This window comes from Bufo gargarizans, chromosome 5 (assembly GCF_014858855.1).
Source record: "Bufo gargarizans isolate SCDJY-AF-19 chromosome 5, ASM1485885v1, whole genome shotgun sequence".
In the NCBI taxonomy this organism is placed as follows: Eukaryota; Metazoa; Chordata; class Amphibia; order Anura; family Bufonidae; genus Bufo; species Bufo gargarizans.
In genome coordinates, this window is record NC_058084.1 from 202717266 (window position 1) to 202740554 (window position 23289).

At 44.4% G+C, this 23289-nt stretch overlaps 1 protein-coding gene across 1 annotated transcript in view; it reads right to left on the minus strand.

Annotated features, from left to right (window-relative positions):
- The window catches only part of NEK11 (NIMA related kinase 11), a 268856-nt gene that overhangs the window by 142739 nt on the left and 102828 nt on the right, over window positions 1–23289 (minus strand). Inside the window, exons 4-6 of the mRNA XM_044294773.1 lie at window positions 16229–16347; window positions 12258–12322; window positions 7885–8011 (exon numbers count right to left, since the gene is read on the minus strand). Coding sequence (XP_044150708.1) covers window positions 7885–8011; window positions 12258–12322; window positions 16229–16347 — 311 coding nt within the window. The remainder of the gene's footprint in view (window positions 1–7884; window positions 8012–12257; window positions 12323–16228; window positions 16348–23289) is intronic.

Sequence of the window (23289 nt, forward strand, 5' to 3'; positions counted from 1 at the left end):
AAAGACGGTCATTGTAGACCACGCCCGAATCTGCTAAGCCACATCCTGACTACTCTAAGCCACACCCCTCATCCTGTGTAAAGAGGGGAAAAAAGTATGCGAAGACCGTCAGGTGAGCTGAGCTGGTGTCAGAATGCTTCTCTCACCCTGGGTCAGTCATGTCCACCAGCTGAGGGAGAGAAAAGCCTCAGTCAGTCCATTTGTTGATGAAAAGGAGGACATCCCTGCACTGAACAGAGGACAGGGAACCAGGAAACCAGACTGTCCTCCCAAAGCTGGTCACCTTACCCATACCCACTCTGGACAGTGCTGTCATGACATACAGCCTATAAATAAACATGCAAATTATTAACACATCATCAAAATGGAATTCAGTCGATCCACAAAAACATGATTGTGTCATCATTCGAGTAACAAGAGCCCACACACGTAATACTGTGTTATTATTAGAATAGAATTCAGCCTATAAATAAGCACACATTATGACACACTATATGGTAATAAAGCAAAGCCTATCAATAAAAAGATTACTGGAACACTATGAAATTAGAGTGTATAGGTACAGTACAATGACAGCAGCAGAAACAATGGCAACAAATGAAGTTATGGAGAATCACTGAACTCCTCTGTACAAACCATTTTACTGCTAGTGTTTGAAACCCACTTGACAGAAGTGTATAAGAGTGTATACAATAACCTAGTCACCTAACATGAACTATTACCTTAACCAAATAAAATGGCACGGATGCTTGAAACATATCAAGTCTGAGGGCTAAATTGTATGAAGAAAGACAGCTGCACGGTGCAGCCCTATTTCGGAAATTCTAGAATTAATCATGCATATGTTATTACAATCTGCTTTTATAAAACACAGTTATTTAAAGAAAACTTCTAAATTACAGCTATGTATTCATTAAGTTCTTGCTGAACATCTAATCAGGTTTCTTCATTACTGAGATGTTTTCTAATTAAAACTGACATTTAAAAACATAAAAGATGATTGGGAGGAGGCTGTGGACCAAAACCCAGCACGAGTGACCAAGTGTAAACTTCTCTTTTTGAAGATCCACTTAATTTCCATATATTATTTTTTTGCGGCACACTGTAATTATCTATGCAGATGCTAGCATTTCTTTATAATTATGTAGAATTTTGTAAAATGAATGCCTTATGCAGCAGATGTAGCAATGATACAAAACTACTAATCAATAGTCTATTAAAACCAAAAATCACCAACATTAATGCTCTCCCATGGCACTGATTATGGCTAATTATATTGTCCAAATAAAGAGAAATTGAAATAAAGCCTGACACGCATAGATAGGAAGAAAAGTCACACAATTCTATGAAAGAAAAAAGTCAAATTGGCGTCAGCACTGTTTGTCATTAGATTAGAAGTTGGCTAAAAGACTATACCTTAAAGGGGAGTTCCAGGAGTAGAATACTGTTGATCTATACTCAGGATAGGTCATCAATATCAGACTGGTGGGGGCCTCACACCCTGCCGGTCAACTGGCTGAAGAGAACGCGACACTCCAGTGAGCGCTGCAACCCCCTCAGAACTTAAAAAGCCCAGTGCCGTACATTATACAGTGTTTGCGCTTGGCATTTGAGCCGAGGACATTCTCTTAAAGGGAACCTGTCACATTGAACACAGTGTTTGAACTGAAGGCAGCATGGTATATAGAGCAGGAGGAGCTGAGCAGATTGATATATAGTTGTGTTGGAAAAAATTCAGTATAACCCATATTTTATTCATTTCAATTCTTGCTCATTCTGGGCTTTGAAGTCTAGTAGGCGGTCCTATCAGTGATTGACAGTCTTTCCTCCACGATTGTGTATACAGTGATAGCTGTCAATCACTCATAGGACCACCTTCTTGACTTCAAAGCCCAGAATGAGCAGGGATTTAAATGAATAAAACACAATTTTTACTGAATATTTTCCCACAAAACTGCACATCAGTCTGCTCAGCTCCTGCTGGTCTATAACATGCCGCCTGTAGCTTACACTGCATTTTCATAGTGACAGGTTCCCTGAGATACACATAGGCCATGTGACCAATGCCGTCACTGGCCTAGGAAGAGGCCACGGTGCTCACTAGGATGCCAACGTCTGATCAGCAGCTGGGAGTTGGACACCCACCAATCTTATATTAATCACCTATCCAGACAAATGGTCATCAATATTCTACTTCCAGAAGACCTAGTAGTAAGTAGAAGTAAAAGGCCTTCCTCAGAGATCTGTACTCATATGATACAGAAGTTATTCTTAGTAGTGATGAGCGGCATAGACAATATTCATTTTCACAATATTTTTCAAATTTTCCGAATATTCGCAATAAATTAGCAAATTCTAGAATTCGAGATCTCCAGTCATTATTTTCGTGATTGCGCATATCAGCACTATTGATGCGCATATTTTTTGCCCAATACATGCAACTTCACATTTTATCAGGTCTGAGTAGATATTACTGATTGGAGCACTAAGTATTGTTGTGACATCACAGCACTATGTCTGCAGCAGGTATGTATGGACAGCAGAGAAACAGTAATTCCTATCACACTACCTACCACAACACCCTGCACTGGAACAGCTACACTATATCACTATCTAACCTACTCTGACAATCTGTATATTTCAGGGGGTCACAGTCACAGATATCTCACCAGACAACAGATTTTCATGTCCAAACTGTGCATTTATTTTGACAGTCTTCTTATAAAGGATAGTCCAGTTATACATCACTGGGTGGGGTGAGGTTCCCGCACCGCCAACACTTAAAACACAAATAAACTCCTGCCCGTCTAGGCACTACCTAAACAAAATACGTCCCTACCTCACTCATAGAGCTCAGTTCACACATGGACAACATATGCGGCTTTCCTCAGCCATCATCAATACTGCAGCCTCAAGGCTGTGGCAACTCCAGTACCTTTTGGGGGAGTGTTGCCCAGTAGTCCTCCAGACATTGGGCGTGCAACCCTCGTTCTCTAGGTCCTCCAAACCTCAGGCTATTGAAAGCCTTGTGGCCCCTCAGTCCTCCTGACTGAGACCACACACAGAGCCTCTGCTTCACAGAACAGTCTCGCTCTCTCTCCTCAGACTGACCTACTCTGAGGCGCTTTATGCAAGCCTGATTACAGCAGGCCTCACCTGCGATCACCTCAGGTAGAAAGGAAAACCCATACTGGAAGGGTGTGGACTGGGAACTCCCTTTACCAAGCCTAGCCACCAGTCCAAGTAAAATCCAGCCCAGAAAATGTATACAAATATGTCTCAGCAAACTATGCTTTGCTGAGACTACTGCCACTCTCTGGATTTTATCTGTCTCACCCATCTGAGATACTTGAAGTGGGACAACACACCTTCCAGCACTGTTCACATTACCACAATATATATGAGCTAACTAACTATCTAATGTATTTGGATAAGGAATAGGATCCAGATGAAAGCACAGAGCACAGTAATGTCACCGCTCTCTCTCTCTCAGAATTGCAAAAAAAAAAAAGAAAATGGCTGCTGAGGAGTTTCTTATATAGTAAGGGGTAGGCAACTTTCCTATTGGTTGCTAGGGATGTTGCTAAGCTCTGACAAAGATATTCTCATTGGCCCACAAGCAAGAAGAGAGGTTACTGATGAAAAAAATCTAGAATATTCACGATTAAGAATATATAGCACTATATTCTACATCTTCGCGAATTTTCGAAGTACTGATATTCACGATAAAAATTCACGATTAGAATATTCGCGATCAACACTAATTCTTAGTAGTGCTTTCTCTGTATTTACAGGAGGTACCAAATTCTGCAGTGTTAAGGCTTAATGAGATGCATGCGTATGGTCCATTAAATATGGTCAGTGTGATGGCTGCATTTCCTGGACTGGCTGCAGATACATACTGCATGTTAGTGACCTACGATGCTGTTCTAGTTCTAGTCCAAACATGGATCTACTGTCCTATACTCAAATGATGCTATGAATACAGGACAGTGGATCTGCGGTTGGGCTGGAACAGGGTCAGAACTGAGGAATCAGGCAGATGTTGGTACACAGGCAGATAAATTGATTATAGCACTTTTGCAGGATCTCGCATGCTAGAAAGACCTATTGCTCAATCACCTCTGAAATCAGTTCAGATGAGCTGGGATTGATCCAAGAATAAGCCCTTACAGGTCATCCGCATTGGTTGCCCGCTCTCAGTGGGGTGCTAGAGCTGAGAAGCAATGAGCGCTTCCATCAATACAGCTTACTACTACAAAGGGACACAATGGGCATTACTACTATTAAGGGGGCACAATGGGCATGACTACTATGAAGGGGGCACAATGGGCTTTACTACTGTGAAGAGTGCGCAATAGGCATTACTACTATGCAGGGGGGACATTAGGAATTACTATTATGAAGGTGGCACAATGAGCATTATTACTATGAAGGGGGCACTATGGGCATTACTACTATGAAAGGGCACTGTGGGCACTACTACTGTGAAGGGTGCACAATGGGCATTACTACTATGAAGGGGCACAATGGGCATTACTATCATGAAGGGGGCACAATGGGCATTATTACTATAAAGGGGCACAATGGGCATTACTACTGTGAAGGGGCATAATGGGTATTACTACTGTGAAGGGGGCACAATGGGCATTACTACTATTAAGGAGGCACAATGGGCATTACTACTGTGAAGAGGGCATAATGGGCATTATTACTATAAAGGGGGCACAGTGGGCAATTTCTATTATGAAGGTGGCACAATGGGCATTACTACTGTGAAGGGGGCACAATGGGCATTACTATTATGAAGGGGCACAATTGACATTATTACCATGAAGGGGACACAGTGGCCATTACTACTATGAAGGGGGCACAATGGGCATTAGTACTATGAAGGGGGCACAATGGACATTAGTACTATGAGGGGGGCACAATGGGCATTACTATATGAAAGTGGCACAATAGGTATTACTACTATGAAGGGGGCACAGAGGGCATTACTACTGTGAAAGTGGCACAGAGGATATTACTCCTATGAAGTGGGTGGACATAACTGTTATGGGGCACAGAGTGGGCATTATTATTGTGAAGCGGGCACAATTGGAATTACTACTGTGAAGGTGAACAGAGGGCATTATTACTATTATGGGGGCACAGTGAGGGCATAACTACTCTAAAGGGGCAAAGATAGGGCATAACAACTGTGAAGGGGGCACAGATAGGGCATTACTACTTTGAAAGAGGCACAGAGAGGGCAGAACTACTGTGAGGGGGCACAATTAGGGCATAACTACTGTGAAGGGGGCACAATGAAGGGATAAGTACTTTAAGAGGGAACAATGTGAGCACAATTACTGTGAAAGTTGGACAGTGAGGGCATAAATACTGTGAGGGGTCACAGAGTGAGCATAACTACCATGAGGGGGCACATATCTGGACAAAACTACTGTGAAGGTTGTACAATGAGGGCAATACTACTGTGAGGGGGTACAATTTTTTTAAAGTATGGGGGGGGGGGCAGAGATAGGAACCGCCCCAGTGCCAAACACCCTAGGCACACTGTCTATAGTAATTCCCCCTAGAGAAGAAAATACTAAAAAGTGTGCTGGAGTAAGGCCTTGTCCACATTTCCGTGTCATTTTCAAATATGTGAAAAAAGCATCTTTGTTTCACCTGTGAAGATGTCCGTGAAGGACTCGTGCTTGGTCCATGTGTCTGTTTTTAGCCTCCTCGTCTCATCTGTAATCCACAGACATTGTTCACCTGAAAATTTATTTCCAGTGTGTCTTCTATTAGTCTTCAGTGGAAAACAGACGCACCACAAACGCAACACAGTTTTTATCCGTATTGTGTCTGTAATTTTCACAGACCCATAGACTTCAATAAGCTGTTTGGTCTGCATCATGGACCAAATTGCTGCATTGCCGCACATGTCAGTGAAAAACAGAAATGTGGACGAGGCCTAAGAGTTCAGCTATGTAAGGCCCCACTATTGTGGCATAACACCATTGATAAATCACCCCCTAAGGCTGTTTTACGACAGAGAGAGAGAGTCCATTGCAGGAATCATGCTCTGTGTGTGTGATCCTCCGCTGTGGACTTGCAGGAGCGCACAGCATTGTAATCATTTATAATGCTATGTGCCTCTGCTTGACCTTGCAGATACAGGATCATACTGACAGCTTTATGTCACTATGATCCTATAGCAGTGAGGTCAAGCAGAGGCACATAGCATTATAAATCACTGAAATGCCCTGCGCTCCTGCAAGTCCAGTCCCGCAATGGACTCTCTCGTGTAAAACAGCCCTAAGGGTATGACCACACGGTGCCAGAACTCCCTCTGTGGCTGCGTGGTGTCTGCCTCCCATTATGTTTAGTGGGAGACAGCGCTGCAGTTCGAAGGCTGACAATTTAAAGTTGCGGCCCTTAGGATCGTAATAATATTCACATTCTAAATATAGAAATGTATAGATATTTAAATGGACTTTGTCAAAATGTATTGTATTTGCAGGTATCACTTACTGTAGAATGCAAACTACTCACATCTGTGGGTTTGCTACAATATTTTGTCGAAGAGATAAGACTGTCAGCCTGGAGTCCTGGCTTTATTCATACTGCTACATTATTACTATTATTAATGATTCTCGTGCACCGTGTATTTTTGACCAAAAACGGGTCTGAATTCCATTTGGAGAAAGCAGGGAAACCTGCAAGGAGCACCACAAATGGTAGGTGAATCCTTAGACAAGACCCTTTTAATAATCAGTTAACATAATAGAAGGGAAACAAACGCTTCTCGATCTGCAGAGTAGAGAGCATCAGGAGCACAGGGATTAGAGGACAGTATACCTGAACTCCAGACACACCATCTGCTGGATCACCCTGAGGCTCCCCGCAATGAAGACGCATGGATGATGATTAATTACATCTGCAACTGGGACATCAAGCCTAGTACTAGCGTAGTGAACCTGAATATGATTTTAGAAATATTGATTCTGATTTATTATTTGAAAAATAACTGGATGCGCATTTATCCTACAGCCATTTCTTTTCAGGAAAGAAAAGTATTGAGAACCAATAAAAAGAGGAAACACAACGTCTAAAGCAAGGAGGTGATAGTTAATAGTATACTTAACTCTGAACGAAACCTCGTAGAACTTCTGGCAAGTTCTTTGAATATGATTATTTTTTTCCTGTCATTTTTCCCCTACTCCCCCCTCCCGCTGCCTCAAGCCTTACCTCAATGTACTGTATGTATTCACCTCATGGATGTGCTTGGATACTGTATGTAATGGTGGTTTCCGACCAAAGTTGTGTGTGAAGGAAGCCTTGTCTTTTTTAATGCAATAGAGAACAATAAAACACTAAAACCATTTTTGTGGTGTTTTCCTTAATTGGGTCAGTGGTGTATGCTTCAAAACGTGTATGTATTTTTCCATGGGCTTTTGTATAGGAATGGAAGAAAACACATGTAAGAATAAAAAAAAATGCAGCTAAAAATGCTTGTAAAACACACATTAAATTCTTGGCATTTTTACAAGCAATGCAATGTAGTCCATTCAGTTTTCACTGGAGATTGCACTTTTTTAGTGGAGGAAAGAGGACTTTTCTTCTGCCATTTTTGACAGAATCTGCAATGGAGGTCCCGAGCTGAGCATTTTTAACATGTGTTTGTATAGGAAATCTATAACAGCAACAAAAAAAAAAACACAACAACAATATTTAAAGCTACAGAATTCATAACAATTTGACATGAAAAGGTTCTGTGGAGCACAGATGCAGTATGCCGGAGAATGCTTAGGCTCCAGACATGTCAGAGGAGACAGTTGTACCGTGCACTGGAGAATTGCTGGATATATCTGAATGAACACAGTGCCTACTCACCAAATGTCTGACTTTGAGTCATATCCCTCGTGCTTTAAAGCTTCAGGACTCATATAGTATGGTGTCCCAGTAAAAGTTGTTGCCAGGTCACAAGAGCCCATCAGAAGACGCGAAACCCCAAAATCCCCTAGAAACAGTTGGAAGAAATATATTAATAATGAACACGTGTTACCGTCATCTGTCTGACATTAAATTATTACAAGTCAACCTGCTTTTCAGAATGTTAAAAGAATATCTATTTATTTTATATTCCAGTTAATAGTTTAAAGGGAATTTGTCATCAAATCCATCCTATTAAGACCAGCTTATATGACCTATAAGCTCTTGCCAGCCGAATCCAATGTTCTTGCTGTCATGTCGCTTCATGGCCTCATTGCCGATAAAACATATTTTAATCATATGTAAATTAGTCCTTGGGTGCAACAAGGGCATTTCTGTTGCACTTCATTGCACTGCTCCCCTCTACATGCCGCACCACCACCTCTTTGACTTGACATGGCCAGGCATGTAGACTTATTCACACCTGGCCTCGAAGCCACACAGCAGCGCGATCATCACTTTGTTCAGAGCATGCACAGTACAAAAGACAGAGCTTTCCAGGCGCATGAGGAGCTTCGTTCCTGTACTGTGCATGCTCTGAACACAGTGGAGCTGTGCTCAGCTATTTTCGGCAGTCCCATAGAAATTAATGCAGGGCGGCCGTGCACACGCGGTGCGCCCTCCATCACTTTTCCAGCTCCATTCTTAGGATAGGTGCGGTTAGTGGCGTCGCTAGAGGGGGGCGAGGGGGGGCAATTGCCCCCCCTATGTTGTTCCTTGCCCCCCCAGGTGCCCCCCCGCTGATTCCCCCGAGTGAATACTAATGAGCGCTTCCATTAAGGAAGCGCTCATTAGTACAGAAGGACCAGGAAGTGGTGAACGCTCTGTACTCACCACTTCCTGGTCCTCGGCTGTCGGCTGTGCAGGGCTGCGCACAGCGTGAGGTCGCTCTGTGACCTCACGCTGTGCGCGCCAGTTTAGAGCACGCACAGTCGACTGAGGAGGGAGAAAATGGCAGGCGGCGTCCGTCCAGGAGCAGGAGAGGTAAGTGTTTTTTTTTTTAATTTTATAAAAAATGTGGCTGCTGGGGGCATTATGGGGGCTAATAGGAGGCATATGCGGCTAATAGGAGGCATATGGGGCTAATTGGAAGCATATTTGGGGGCTAATTGGAGGCATATTTGGGGGCTAATTGGAGATGTATGGGGGCATTTGGAGGCATATTTGGGGGCTAATTGGAGGCATATTTGGGGGCTAATAGGAGGCATATGGGGCTAATAGGAGGCATATGGGGCTAATAGGAGGCATATGGGGCTAATTGGAGGCATATGGGGGCTAATAGGCATATGGGGCTAATAGGCATATGGGGCTAATAGGAGGCATATGGGGGCTAATTGGAGGCATATGGGGGCTAATTGGAGGCATATGGGGTCTATGGGGCTAATTGGAGGCATATGGGGGCTAATTGGGGGCTAATTGGAGGCATATGGGGGCTAATTGGAGGCATATGGGGGCTAATTGGAGGCATATGGGGGCTAATTGGAGGCATATGGGGGCTATGGGGCTAATTGGAGGCATATGGGGTTAATTTGAGGCATATGGGGGCTAATTGGGGGCTAATAGGAGGCATATGGGGGCTAATTGGAGGCATATGGGGGCTAATTGGAGGCATATGGGGGCTAATTGGAGGCATATGGGGTCTATGGGGCTAATAGGAGGCATATGGGGGCTAATTGGAGGCATATGGGGGCTAATAGGAGGCATATGGGGGCTATGGGGCTAATTGGAGGCATATGGGGTTAATTTGAGGCATATGGGGGCTAATTGGGGGCTAATAGGAGGCATATGGGGGCTAATTGGAGGCATATGGGGGCTAATTGGAGGCATATGGGGGCTAATTGGAGGCATATGGGGTCTATGGGGCTAATAGGAGGCATATGGGGGCTAATAGGAGGCATATGGGGGCTAATTGGAGGCATATGGGGGCTAATTGGAGGCATATAGGGGCTAATTGGAGGCATATAGGGGCTAATTGGGGGCTAATAGGAGGCATATGGGGGCTAATTGGGGGCTAATTGGAGGCATATGGGGGCTAATTGGAGGCATATGGGGGCTAATTGGAGGCATATGGGGTCTATGGGGCTAATTGGAGGCATATGGGGGCTAATTGGGGGCTAATTGGAGGCATATGGGGGCTAATTGGAGGCATATGGGGGCTAATTGGAGGCATATGGGGGCTAATTGGAGGCATATGGGGGCTATGGGGCTAATTGGAGGCATATGGGGTTAATTTGAGGCATATGGGGGCTAATTGGGGGCTAATAGGAGGCATATGGGGGCTAATTGGAGGCATATGGGGGCTAATTGGAGGCATATGGGGGCTAATTGGAGGCATATGGGGGCTAATTGGAGGCATATGGGGTCTATGGGGCTAATAGGAGGCATATGGGGGCTAATAGGAGGCATATGGGGGCTAATTGGAGGCATATGGGGGCTAATTGGAGGCATATAGGGGCTAATTGGGGGCTAATAGGAGGCATATGGGGGCTAATTGGGGGCTAATTGGAGGCATATGGGGGCTAATTGGAGGCATATGGGGGCTAATTGGAGGCATATGGGGTCTATGGGGCTAATTGGAGGCATATGGGGTTAATTGGAGGCATATGGGGGCTAATTGGGGGCTAATAGGAGGCATATGGGGGCTAATAGGAGGCATATGGGGGCTAATAGGAGGCATATGGGGGCTAATTGAAGGCATATGGGGGCTAATTGGAGGCATATGGAGCTAATTGGAGGCATATGGGGGCTAATAAGAGGCATAATGGGGGCTAATTAGAGGCATAATGTGGGCTAATGAGGCATAATGGGGGCCAATGGGGCTAATAAGAAGAATAATGGGGGCTAATGAGGCATAAGGGCTTATATGGGGGCTGATATGGGAGTGATGAGAGGCATAATGAGGGCTAATGAGAGGCATAATGTGTCATCCACAGATCCCCTATAACAGTGTGTCTTCCACAGATCCACCATAACAGTGCGCCTGTGCACTGACGAGAGACAGAAAGAAGGGGAAAGAATCCGTGGAAGCAAGCAGAGGACAGCACAGCAGACGACTGAATAGCTTCTTTTGTAAGTAAATTGTTTTATTATAACTGTATCCCTGCAGACCGCAACTCTCTCGTATTTTGTAATCTTATTTTGTTTTTGCCCCCCCATTTTTGACTGTGGTATCTTTGTGCCCCCCCTATATATTGTTCCTAGAGTCGCCACTGGGTGCGGTTCCCAGAGGTGGCACCCACACCTATCAGACATTGGAGGCATATCCTCACAATATGTCCACAATGTTCAAGTTGGGACAACCCCTTTAAATGCATATATTTTTATACTTTGATTTGGAGTTGGAGGCTGAGGTGTCCGGTGACGGATTTCACTGTGAACAGCAATCTGCAGCCTGCTGTGTACTGTGATGAAGCTTCAGAAGCCAAATGGTGCAAAACTATCAAGAAAACTCAATTGAAAAAATGCATTCAGGCCAAAAATATATGCATTTAAAAGGAATCTGTCACCTTGATTAAGGACTATTATTTTCAGTAGTACATGAGTAGTACTATGGTTAAGGAGACTATATCTGTACTTTTTATTTTCATACCTCACTGTATGCTGGATTACATTGTCTGGACTGATGAGCTTGTGCTCATAACAGATAGGACCTCCTGACACTGTCTGGACACTATGATAAAGAGCAACTTTAGCAGAGGATCAGGGGGCTATAGGAAAATATAAATTAGAGATCCAGATCTTACATGCAGTACTGTAGATGATAGTCCATAATCAAGGTGACAGACTCCCTTTAAGAAAAAAATGCACCCAAAAGGTGTTCATAGCCTTTAAAGGCATTTTGCAGGTCTATGTATCTAAGTATTATCAGAAGATCTCCTAGCTTGCAAAGTCTATCAGCTCTGGTCCTGGCCCCCTTCTATCTTCCAAGTACCAGGACTTTTCTCTTCTGGGTGGGGCATAGGCATTTGCACCACTGCAGCCAATGATTGGCTTCAGTGGTGACATGGCTGCCATTGGTGGAAGAAAACAAGCAAAGAACTGGAAGATGGAGGAACGGGAGCCAGTGTGCAGGACCTTAACAGCGGGAAGCAGACAAGCTTGACTTGTTCATTAGGTGATTAATACTTAATATTTCTAGAAAACCCTTTGAAGGTTTTTTCCTTTTATTTTAAAATAAAATGTCAAAATTGTTAATAGTTATATTAACAGAAGATGCAAGATATTACTAGAATAAAAGTAATGTCATATGAAAAAATGTCATAAGAAAAACTTACCAATTTTAAGAAGATTGTTTTTCAAAAAGATATTCTTTGCTTTCAAATCCCTGTGAAGTATTCTCCTAAAAAATACAGATATAGGGAGGTCAAACGAAATCACCAACACAAATCTGTTTTACTAGATGCTTTGTCTCTGTTTAACGTACACATGAACTTGCGCCAGAAAATCTGTGAAGCTAATAATCAAGCAAGAGGATCATCATAATAAAGCACACGGAAACACGACAAATCGCTATAATTAAGCCGACAGGCGAAAACAAGGACAGGAAAAAAGCAGTAAGTAGCAGTGATCTCTGTGACAAATAATCCAGGGATTCATGCTTCATGATTCAGCTAAACAGTGGATTTAAGAAACCCAATATAACCCATACCTACAATGATAATTAATGTCTGGTGTAAATTTATATACAAGGATAAAGCTAATCCAAAGCATCTACAATTAATCCAAGAATCAATAGAGATTGCATTCATTATAATATGAAATGAAGCTTCTAGGTCACGTGCAAATTTCCTTTTGTTTTGAATTTCTCCTTGATGGTCAGGGACAAACCAAAGTGAATTCCATAGCAATCTCATAGTAGAAAATATAGCGCACAGTGTATATCCTATCACCGTCATTCTTAGCCCAAATAACACGTCCATACAGTGCTCCAATAATAGCACCATACAATGCAGAAACATGCTATACCTCACCATTGCACACATCCTAACTGATCTGAATTGAGGTATTTAGAATATGATTTTGGATTTAAATAGGACAGTAACCTTAAAGGGTTTGCCCAGCCATTAATATTGATGACCTATCGTCAGGATAGGTCATCAATATCTGATCGACGGGGCTCCTCTTCAGCCAATCAGCTGTCTGAAGAGGAGGCAGTGCTCCATTTCTACACATAGTATAATGAGGAGGAAGCGGTGCTCACATTGAGCTCCACCTCCTCTTCAAACAGCTGATCGGTGAGAGTCCCAGGTGTCGTACCCTGACTGATCAGATATTGATGACCTATCCTGACAATAGGTCATCAATATTAATGGCTGGACAACCCATTGAAACCATACTGGTCCTGTGGCAGGCCAAGGTGAGTGAGATGATAAATGGTGTGCTTGAGCTTCTGACATTCGTAGGGCCTCCAACCTGGGGGTACTAATTCTTCTTATGGAGAGCGCCCAGTAGGAGAAAGGAGTCTTATAGGTCAGGCAATGCTCCACTGGGAAATAGATATGTAAATTTGCTTTCTTTCAAAAAAAAAAAAAAAGAAAGCTAGGCCTTCAATGCCACCAGATGTAAGGTACGTTTTTAACTGAGCTTGAGACATAATTTAGGATTATAGCCTAGCCAATACCTCATCTGCAGAAGGCTATTTCAGGTGACCGACCCTTATCAATGCACAGCAGAGTGAACTGGCATAACTGGGTGAGAGGCCTTGGCCAGGTTTCAGGGGTACTATTTTTCCTTATGGAGAGTGCCTAGCTTAGCTTTTAAAAACTTAAATTATGTCTCGAGGCCTATTTAAAAGGTCAAGCATTGACTGATATCACAACCATACCTCTGGTGGCACTAGAGTTTCAGGTTTATTTTCTTTTTGGAAAGAGCTAATTTGTATAGGGCCACCAAGGCACACTGAAAAGGAAGGTGGGAATGGAAAAAGATTTTTGGCCCTAAGAAATAGGGAAGAAGACTAAATATTGTACAGTTTATTTGGTAAAGACCTTCTAAAGAAACGAGGGCCATAGGGCAATTCCTAGATTGCCCTTCCCGTAATAATTCAGCCCTGATTGTTGCGTGTATATATTGCATTAGTATTTGCAGGTTAATTGACAGTAGAGCATTTAATGCACAAATTCTGGGTCCTGTAATAATTTTGTTATAATGACCATGTATATACTTCTTCCAGAACCATAATACAGTGAACGCTGGAGCCCAAGTCTTTAGTTTGTTTTTAAAGGACAAGAAAAAGGGATCCGGAACATATGTAATAGATGGATGGACTTTAAAGTCTATTAAAACAGGCATAAGACTGAGATGTGGGGCAAGGGAGAAATCCTTATGAGAACTTGCTACAGTCTGAGACAAGGGTCCGACTAGCCCACCAAAGATCAGAGGATCCTCCGGTGGGCCCAGGTTCTCACACAATTATAGGCCCAAAGATCCAGCTGAAGAAAACTCAAGTCCAGAAGTGTATGGGAACACACACAAAGTTACAGAAGAACCTATAAGACACATTGCAGACCCCAACTGAAACCTGGATGAACCAGTGAATATTTTAGCTTTTATTTTCTATACAGTATTATTTAAAAGTTGGAAATGTTTGTAAATGTCTATAGAACTCTTCTAAAAGGGATATTTCCATTAGAAAGATATAGTTTGAACTCAATATTTATTGAAACCGTATTTTTCATTTCGGCAGTAATATGCCATTGAAAATGAAAAGCACAATTTTAACCTTCTGTAGGAGTCAACAGAGAGATAAGGCTACTTTCACACTCGTGTTCGGTGCGGATCCGTCTGGTATCTGCACAGACGGATCCGCAACGATAATGCAAACGATGGTATCCGTTCAGAACGGATCCGTCTGCATTATATTTCTGAAAAAAAGTCTAATTGTAGTCAGACGGATCCGTCCTGACTTTGCATTGAAAGTCAATGGGGGACGGATCCGTTTGAAATTGCACCATATTGTGTCAACGTCAAACGGATCCGTCCCCATTGACTTACATTGTAAGTCTGGACGGATCCGTTTGGCTCCGCACGGCCAGGCGGACATCCGAACGCTGCAAGCAGCGTTTGGGTGTCCGCCTCCTGAGCGGAATGAAGGCGGAACGGAGCCATACTAATGCATTCTGAGCGGATCCTTATCCATTGAGAATGCATTGGGGCTGTCCGGATCCATTCGGGCCGCTTGTGAGAGCCATCAACCGGAACTCAAAAGCGGAGCCCCGAACGCAAGTGTAAAAGTAGCCTAAAGCAGCAGTTTGCTGCTGCTGTGAGGGAAGCTGTTATCTGCAAGGTAATCCTCATGATAATAGTAGGTACAGAATTGGCATAACAGTATGACAGCTCTATAATTCTCTTGAGAAAGATGCCCACAGAAAAGTGTTTCACCTCATCGCTGATGAGAAATGTGTGATGCTACACTACAGGGGGCTGTCTCTGGCCACAGTGATGCTCTGACTGAAAGCATTAAAGGGTTTCTACCACCAGAAATACTGTTATGTAGCTGACTGACATTAGCGATGCGCTAATGTCAGCACTACATAACAGTATGTTTCTAACAGTAGTTCCTGCAGCTGTTTTTGTTAAAAACGTACTTTTATAGATATGCTAATGAGCCTCTAGGTGCTATGTGGGCATCATTAGCACCTAGAGGGCTCCGTTCACTAACCATTTCAGCTGCCCATCGCATCCCTCCAGCCCGCCCCGCTCCTGTTGATTGACGTGAAACTTCTCAGTATCGAGTACCAATTCCCGCGCCTGCGCCGTGCGCTTCTGTATTCGGCGCAGGCGCAGTGAGTGAATGCCACGCTCCTGGTGCCGGCTTCCTCATTGTAACGTAGTTAGCGCAGGCGCAGTAAGGAAGCCGGCGCCGGGAGAATACAGAAGCGCACGGCGCAGGAGCGGGAATTGGTACTCGATACTGAGAAGTTTCACATCAATCAACAGGAGCGGGGGGGGGCTGGAGGGATGCGATGGGCGGCTGAAATGGTTAGTGGACAGAGCCCTCTAGGTGCTAATGACGCCCACATAGCACCTAGAGGCTCATTAGCATATCTATAAAAGTACGTTTTTAACAAAAACAGCTGCAGGAACTACTGTTAGAAACATACTGTTATGTAGTGCTGACATTAGCGCATCGCTAATGTCAGTCAGCTACATAACAGTAGTTCTGGTGGTAGAAACCCTTTAAGCAAGACTGTTTGCCACGAGAAAAATGTAAAAAGGCACACGAGTTATACAAATGCACATTTACCTCTCATGCATATAATGGACCCCGAGGATCAACTGGATAAACCATTCTGTCACTTGATATTCAGGGATTACCTCACCGTTATTCTTGATTTCTTGTATTTTACAATCGAGATCACTCCCCTAAAAACATACCAAGAAGTCAAAGGCAATGAATTTTTTTTTTAAAAGCATGAAAATTGAAGATAAAGAGACCAATACAACTATAATTTCATAGACCCGAGAATTTTTTGGGAGCAAGGCTATTGGATGGCGGTCAAAGCAAAAATCCATTTTCATCGTAAAGGGTTATCCGATGATTGATGTGTAAATGAAAATCAGACATCATATAGTACATGCCAACCTCTTTCTAACAAAGCTAGAACCAGCCCTGTACCTCACATGGATCCAGAGCTTCCTTCATTCATTGCATCAGGTGTTCTGCTAGATTCTCCTCAGGCTGGCAGCTCAGAGGGTGTGTCCTTTCTGCTGCATCTCTCTCTCCCTGTAGCTGTCACAGTAGATACAGCTTGTGGCAGTTGAGGGTGGAATTGAGCACGTGCGACCACCTCAGTAAGTGGTTTTGCACATTACTATACAGATTAACCACCAGGGGTTAATGAAGTAAAGAGAATATCTCACAACTGTTGCATTTTTGTAACAAAGTAATTTACAAAAGTAACTAGTTTGTCATGCTAAATTATCATAAAATATTAAACATTAAAAGGGAACCTGTCATCAACTTTATACTGACTCACTGAGGGCAGCATAAATTAGTGACAGAAATGCTGATGTCAGCGGTGTGTCGCTCATGAGCTAAAAGTAAGTGGTTGCTGAGAACCAGAATCATAATCATTGCAGCCCAGGCCTTGAGAAGAGTCAAATCTACTTGGGAAGAGTCCTGGTTATTCATAATCTCCTGCTCTCTCACACATCTGCTGATGATTGGCAGCTCTCTCCTAGATAGAAAGGGAGAAAACTAGGTAGAAGACTGTCAGTCATCAGTAGTGATGTCCCGAACTATTCGCCGGCGAACAGTTCACGGCGAACATGGCTTGTTCGCGTTCGCCGCGGCGGGCGAACATATGCGATGTTCGGTCCGCCCCCTATACATCATCATTGAGCAAACTTTGACCCTGTACCTCACTGTCAGCAGACACATTCCAGCCAATCAGCAGCAGACCCTCCCTCCCAGACCCTCCCACCTCCTGGACAGCATCCATTTTAGATTCATTCGGAAGCTGCTTTCTTAGTGAGAGGAGGGAGAGTGTAGCTGCTGCTGATCTAATAGGGAAAGTGTTAGCTAGGGCATTGTTCTGTGTCCACAGACTCATCTGCTGTAAGGACAGCGTCCTGACAGCACCCCAAAAAGCCCTTTTTATATATATATATATATATTTTGCAGTTGCCTGTCCGTGTGTGAGAGGCTGCAGGCCCACAGACTGTACTGTGTGCACGGCATTCATACAGGGTGTCACAGACAATACCTTGAAGATAGAAAAAGTCAATTTATATTATTTATCTGTGATATAATCACAGTTGCATGCCAGTGAGTGACTGTGTGACCCCTAGACAGTACTGTGTGCACACCATTCATACAGGGTGTCACAGACAATACCTTGCAGATAAAAAAAAGAATCTATGTATTATTTTTCTGTGATATAATCCCAGTTGCAAGCCAGTGTGTGTCTGGCCCACAGACTGTACTGTGGCCACTGGCTAGGCCACCACTCATACCGTTACAGGGTGTCACTCACAAATACCTGTTATATAATCCCAGTGACCGTGGATTCAAACATAGGGGAGGGAGCCAGCGTTTTTTTAACCATCTCCCCATTTGAAAAATCAATTCAATTCACCTTTCCGGGACCCTTGGTGTTGTACGTGGTGGGTGGAGGAAGAATCCTTCAATGACATCAACGGGATATGGCTAGCTTGGTATCCAACCTTGTGCAAATGGGAAGTTTGCGGTTGGGCAAATGGACTGTTTGCGGTTGTTTGCGGTGCATTAAAAGGGGAGTTTGGTCTGTCAATGTCTGTGAAGCGGGCGTAACCCTTACACTACCTGATCGATACAACATCATACCTGATCGTATACACACACTTGATATTTTAAACCACGTTGTTCAATATATTTTAGGATTGTTAGTTGATTTATGCCCTTTATGGATTAAAATGGATGTAATTTTCAATGGGAGTTTTTCCATGGATCCCCCTCCGGCATGCCACAGTCCAGGTTTTAGTCCCATTGAAACAACTTTTCCATCACTACTGTGGCTAGAAAGAGTCCCTGTGGGTTTTAAAATTCGCCTGCCTATTGAAGTCAATGGTGGTTCGCCCGTTCGCGAACATTTGCAGAAATTCGCGTTCGCCGTTCGTGAACGGAAAATTTTATGTTTGCGACATCTCTAATCATTAGCAGGTGGGCAGGGAGAGCAGGGATTCATGAATAACCAGGACTCTTCTCAGGTGGCCGGGACTCTTTTCCAGGCCCAGTCTGCAATGATTGTGATGTTGGTTCTTGGCAACCACTTACTTTTAACTTATAAATGAAAACAACTCACCTGTCTCTACTTTATTCTGCCGTTAGCATGAGCAGCATAAAGGTGATGACAGGTGTTGACAACCCCACAGCATCTTTAGTTTATGAAGGCTATCCGAATAGAAAATGTAACGGCACCGTTTCAGCAGACAAGGGGTTAAAATCCGTTTAGGCTATATGCCCCTTTCCGAGAGACAGGCACAGCTACTGCAGAACACCAACCTCCCGAACTGGATACAAAATAGCACTCCAAACTGGAACCTCGCGAATAGCTGCTAGAAGACGAACAGGAAAAGCATACATCAGCTTACACTCCTGGCAATCAGTCTCTAACAGCATACAGGGAATTCCCCCAATAACGAGACAAGGCTCCGTGTTGAGGGTCAAGCAGTGCTCTGACTGTACTTCAAGTACAGCCTCTTTTATTGATAAAAACCAAACATAGTACTGCCCACAGGGTTTTGAAATCCAACCAATCAGTAATTCACAACACACACAATGTAAATACAGCAACCAATCGTTCCCGCCCTCTAGAGGACCAGAAGGGAGACTGCGACACAGGACAGATACAACATATCCCCACAATGCATCATGGTTTCCTCCTCTCTGTCCCGGAGACAACCGAGACCAATCCAATTATCTCTCAGGACAAAGGGGAGGTCGCCAATACACATGTGGAGACAACAGGACAGACATCACCATTTAAACACACAATGGGACAATAGAAACACACCCACACAAAATCCTCCTCTCTGCCGATGATGATTATTTGAACACAAGGGCGAATATAATTATCAAAGGCAGAGAAATACAGTTTTATAAAACATATCACAGGAACCCCAAAACATGCAATAACCCCATAACCAATATATCCTCGGAACCGGGGGATCTGGGTGAACCACATGTCCAAAATTCACCCACATCTGTTCAATAGTTTGGAAGATACAGTTACACTGAAAATATACAAGTTATACCAAAAATAGTCACTAATAAATGTGTCCCCTGTTTGGTAGTTTCAAACTACTGAATGATGTCTCTGTGCACCAAATACAGGCAAGATAGCACCGTGTTGAAAAGTCAGAACAGTGTCTGTGAGTTAAAATGGCCGCTATCTATTGTTCTCACCATGTGCTTCATCCAAGCAAGTAAGGCAGAGGATGCAATCCAGGGACAGAGGACTCCGTCCCAAGTGCCTTAAGACCCAATAACTTAAGGGACCATAATCCCAGGGCAGGAGGCTGGTAAACAGCCCCCTCCAAAACACTGTGGCGAAGTTGGTTTCGCCACACATCTCCCCCCCCCCCCAGGGAAGACTAACCAGATACCTGACCTCACGTCGGTCGGTACCTGAGTTAGTATGGCAGCCCACCCACAACCCAATACTGGACCTGCTGAATCCACCAAGATTATATTTGTAGCTGGTACTCCCGGTCTCTGAGTTGCTCCCTGGCTTGGAGTGGAGGTTGCTTTGTGGGCAGGGATCAGCGGGACTCTGCCCTGGTACCAGCGCTACCATGGAAGAAGCCTGGTTGGAGTCTGGTTGTTGGAGGGGGAAACCGACTGTCTCCCCTTTGGCTAAACTGCCCTGTTGCTGGGGGACAGGAACAACTGTCCCTACCCCCTGTGCTGTAAGTGCAGAGACCACGGTCCCATCTGCACTGTTGTGGGGCTTACTGTCTCCCCCTGGTGGGTTAAGCTGCCGCTGGGGAGAGGGGGTAACGAGCTCCTCTCCCATACATACTTCCAGCCGCTGGGGAGGGCGACCGACCGCCTCCGCTCCCAATACAGTGTCCTGCTGCTGGGGAAAGGAGACTGGGCTCTCTATTCCCTGTAGGACACTCTGCCGCTGGGGGACAGGACCGACTGTCTCTGCCCCCTGTAACTCCGCCTGCCGCTGGGGAATGGAGACTGGGCTCCTAATTCCCAAAAAATCATGCTGCTGCTGGGGGGCAGGAACAACTACCTCTGCCCCCTGTAACTCAGCCTGCCGCTGGGGAATGGAGACTAGGCTCCCAATTCCCTGCAGGACCGGTGGAGAGACCTCGGTCCCATCTCCACCGGCCACCTGGGGTTCTTCCCAGTAAACATCCACAATATCCTCCCAGCTGAAGGGCTCTGGACCTGGGTCTGACTTCTTGCTGTCCTGCTGAGCCTTCCCAATGGAGTGGAAGAGATCTTTGTAGTCCTGCTCCAGTTCCCACTCCAGGGTTGCTAGGTGAGCCAGGTCTTTCTCTACCTCATGGGGGTCATCCCAATTCTGCCTAGCCTCCCTCTCGTAGAAAATGTCCTGAAGTCTGGACTGTGCAGGGCTCCCGAAGTCAGGCTCTGCAAAGGACTCCCATAACAAGCCAGGACCATCAAACTCCTCTCCCTCTGGCTTGTCATGCTCAGCTGTCCAGGGTATATACTGTGCCATATACCACCAGAGCGCCTGGTAGGCATCCTCCAGCCATAGCTCCTGCCATACCCGGTGCTCTAGTTCCTTCACCCATTCCTCCAGGGGGTGCTCTCCCAGGAAGGGCATCTGCAGGGCCACTTGCTTCTGCAACCGCTGCTCTTCACTGGGGAGACTCTCACCTTGCTGGTATTGTACATTATCCAGGGCCTGGTACCAGATGCCTTTCCTTAATGCATCCCGGCCATCCAGGTCCTCCTCCTCGTATAACACTGCTGGTTCCATCCTGGTGCTTTTAGGGTTGCTGTACTGAGACATGCGTTGCCCTTAAATTGTAGAATCCACAGAAATGGTGTCTCCTGTAGCTGTCCTTCTGGCTGTAGGAACGATCCCACCGCTTGCCACCAATGTAACAGACCGTTTCAGCAGACAAGGGGTTAAAATCCGTTTAGGCGATATGCCCCTTTCCGAGAGACAGGCACAGCTACTGCAGAACACCAACCTCCCGGACTGGATACAAAATAGCACTCCAAGCTGGAACCTCGCGGATAGCTGCCGGCAGACGAACAGGAAAAGCGTATCAGTCAGCTTACACTCCTGGCAATCAGTCTCCAACAGCATACAGGGAATCCCCCCAATGATGCGACAAGGCTCCGTGTTGAGGGTCAAGCAGTGCTCTGACTGTACTTCAAGTACAGCCTCTTTTATTTATAAAAACCAAACATAGTACTGCCCACAGGGTTTTGAAATCCAACCAATCAGTAATTCACAACACACACAATGTAAATACAGCAACCAATCGTTCCCGCCCCCTAGAGGACCAGAAGGGAGACTGCGACACAGGACAGATACAACATATCCCCACAATGCATCATGGTTTCCTCCTCTCTGTCCCGGAGACAACCAAGACCAATCCAATTATCTCTCAGGACAAAGGGGAGGTCGCCAATACACATGTGGAGACAACAGGACAGACATCACCATTTAAACACACAATGGCACAATAGGACAATAGAAACACACCCACACAAAATCCTCCCCTCTGCCGATGATGATTATTTGAACACAAGGGCGAATATAATTATCAAAGGCAGAGAAATACAGTTTTATAAAACATATCACAGGAACCCCAAAACATGCAATAACCCCATAACCAATATATCCTCGGAACCGGGGGATCTGGGTGAACCACATGTCCAAAATTCACCCACATCCGTTCAATAGATACAGTTACACTGAAAATATACAAGTTATACCAAAAATAGTCACTAATAAATGTGTCCCCTGTTTGGTAGTTTCAAACTACTGAATGATGTCTCTGTGCACCAAATACAGGCAAGATAGCACCGTGTTGAAAAGTCAGAACAGTGTCTGTGAGTTAAAATGGCCGCTATCTATTGTTCTCACCATGTGCTTCATCCAAGAAAGTAAGGCAGAGGATGCAATCCAGGGACAGAGGACTCCGTCCCAAGTGCCTTAAGAGCCAATAACTTAAGGGACCATAATCCCAGGGCAGGAGGCTGGTAAACAGCCCCCTCCAAAACACCGTGGCGAGGTTGGTTTCGCCACAGAAAACAACAGCAGGCGGCACTTTCCTTTACAGTAAAAAAATAAAAATGACGGTCTACCAGCCCAGCGGAATCCACTAGGACACTCATCTGGCATAGTTCAGGTCTATAGGAAATATTTAACAGTGCAAGTGCTGAATGTACTGTACAATAACAGGGTGTGAAAAGGAATAAAAGAGCTTAGAAGGTGTCCACGTGAATTTCCGATAAAACAGACACAACAGACATTAGGCTTTCAGCATAAAGAAGGTAAAAAGTGAATACTGTATACAGCACTGTATACCATAAAGTGGTAATTGTAACCCCTAGAATCATATGTTTAAAAAGGTATAGCGAGTAGTATACTGTTTATACCGTCATAAAAAGGTGGATGGCAAAAGACCCGTCTTCTGGTGTATGTACTGAATGAGCACAATGAACACAGTAATGTGTCATACATAACTTGACTGTGAAATGATGAATATATACAACCAGTAATACGGATAAAACATAAATGTGTCCTATCAATTGTACATTATTTACGTGCTATATGATCACAGTTAGACAGTACAATAATTGAAGTAAGGTTTTTGACAGCTGGA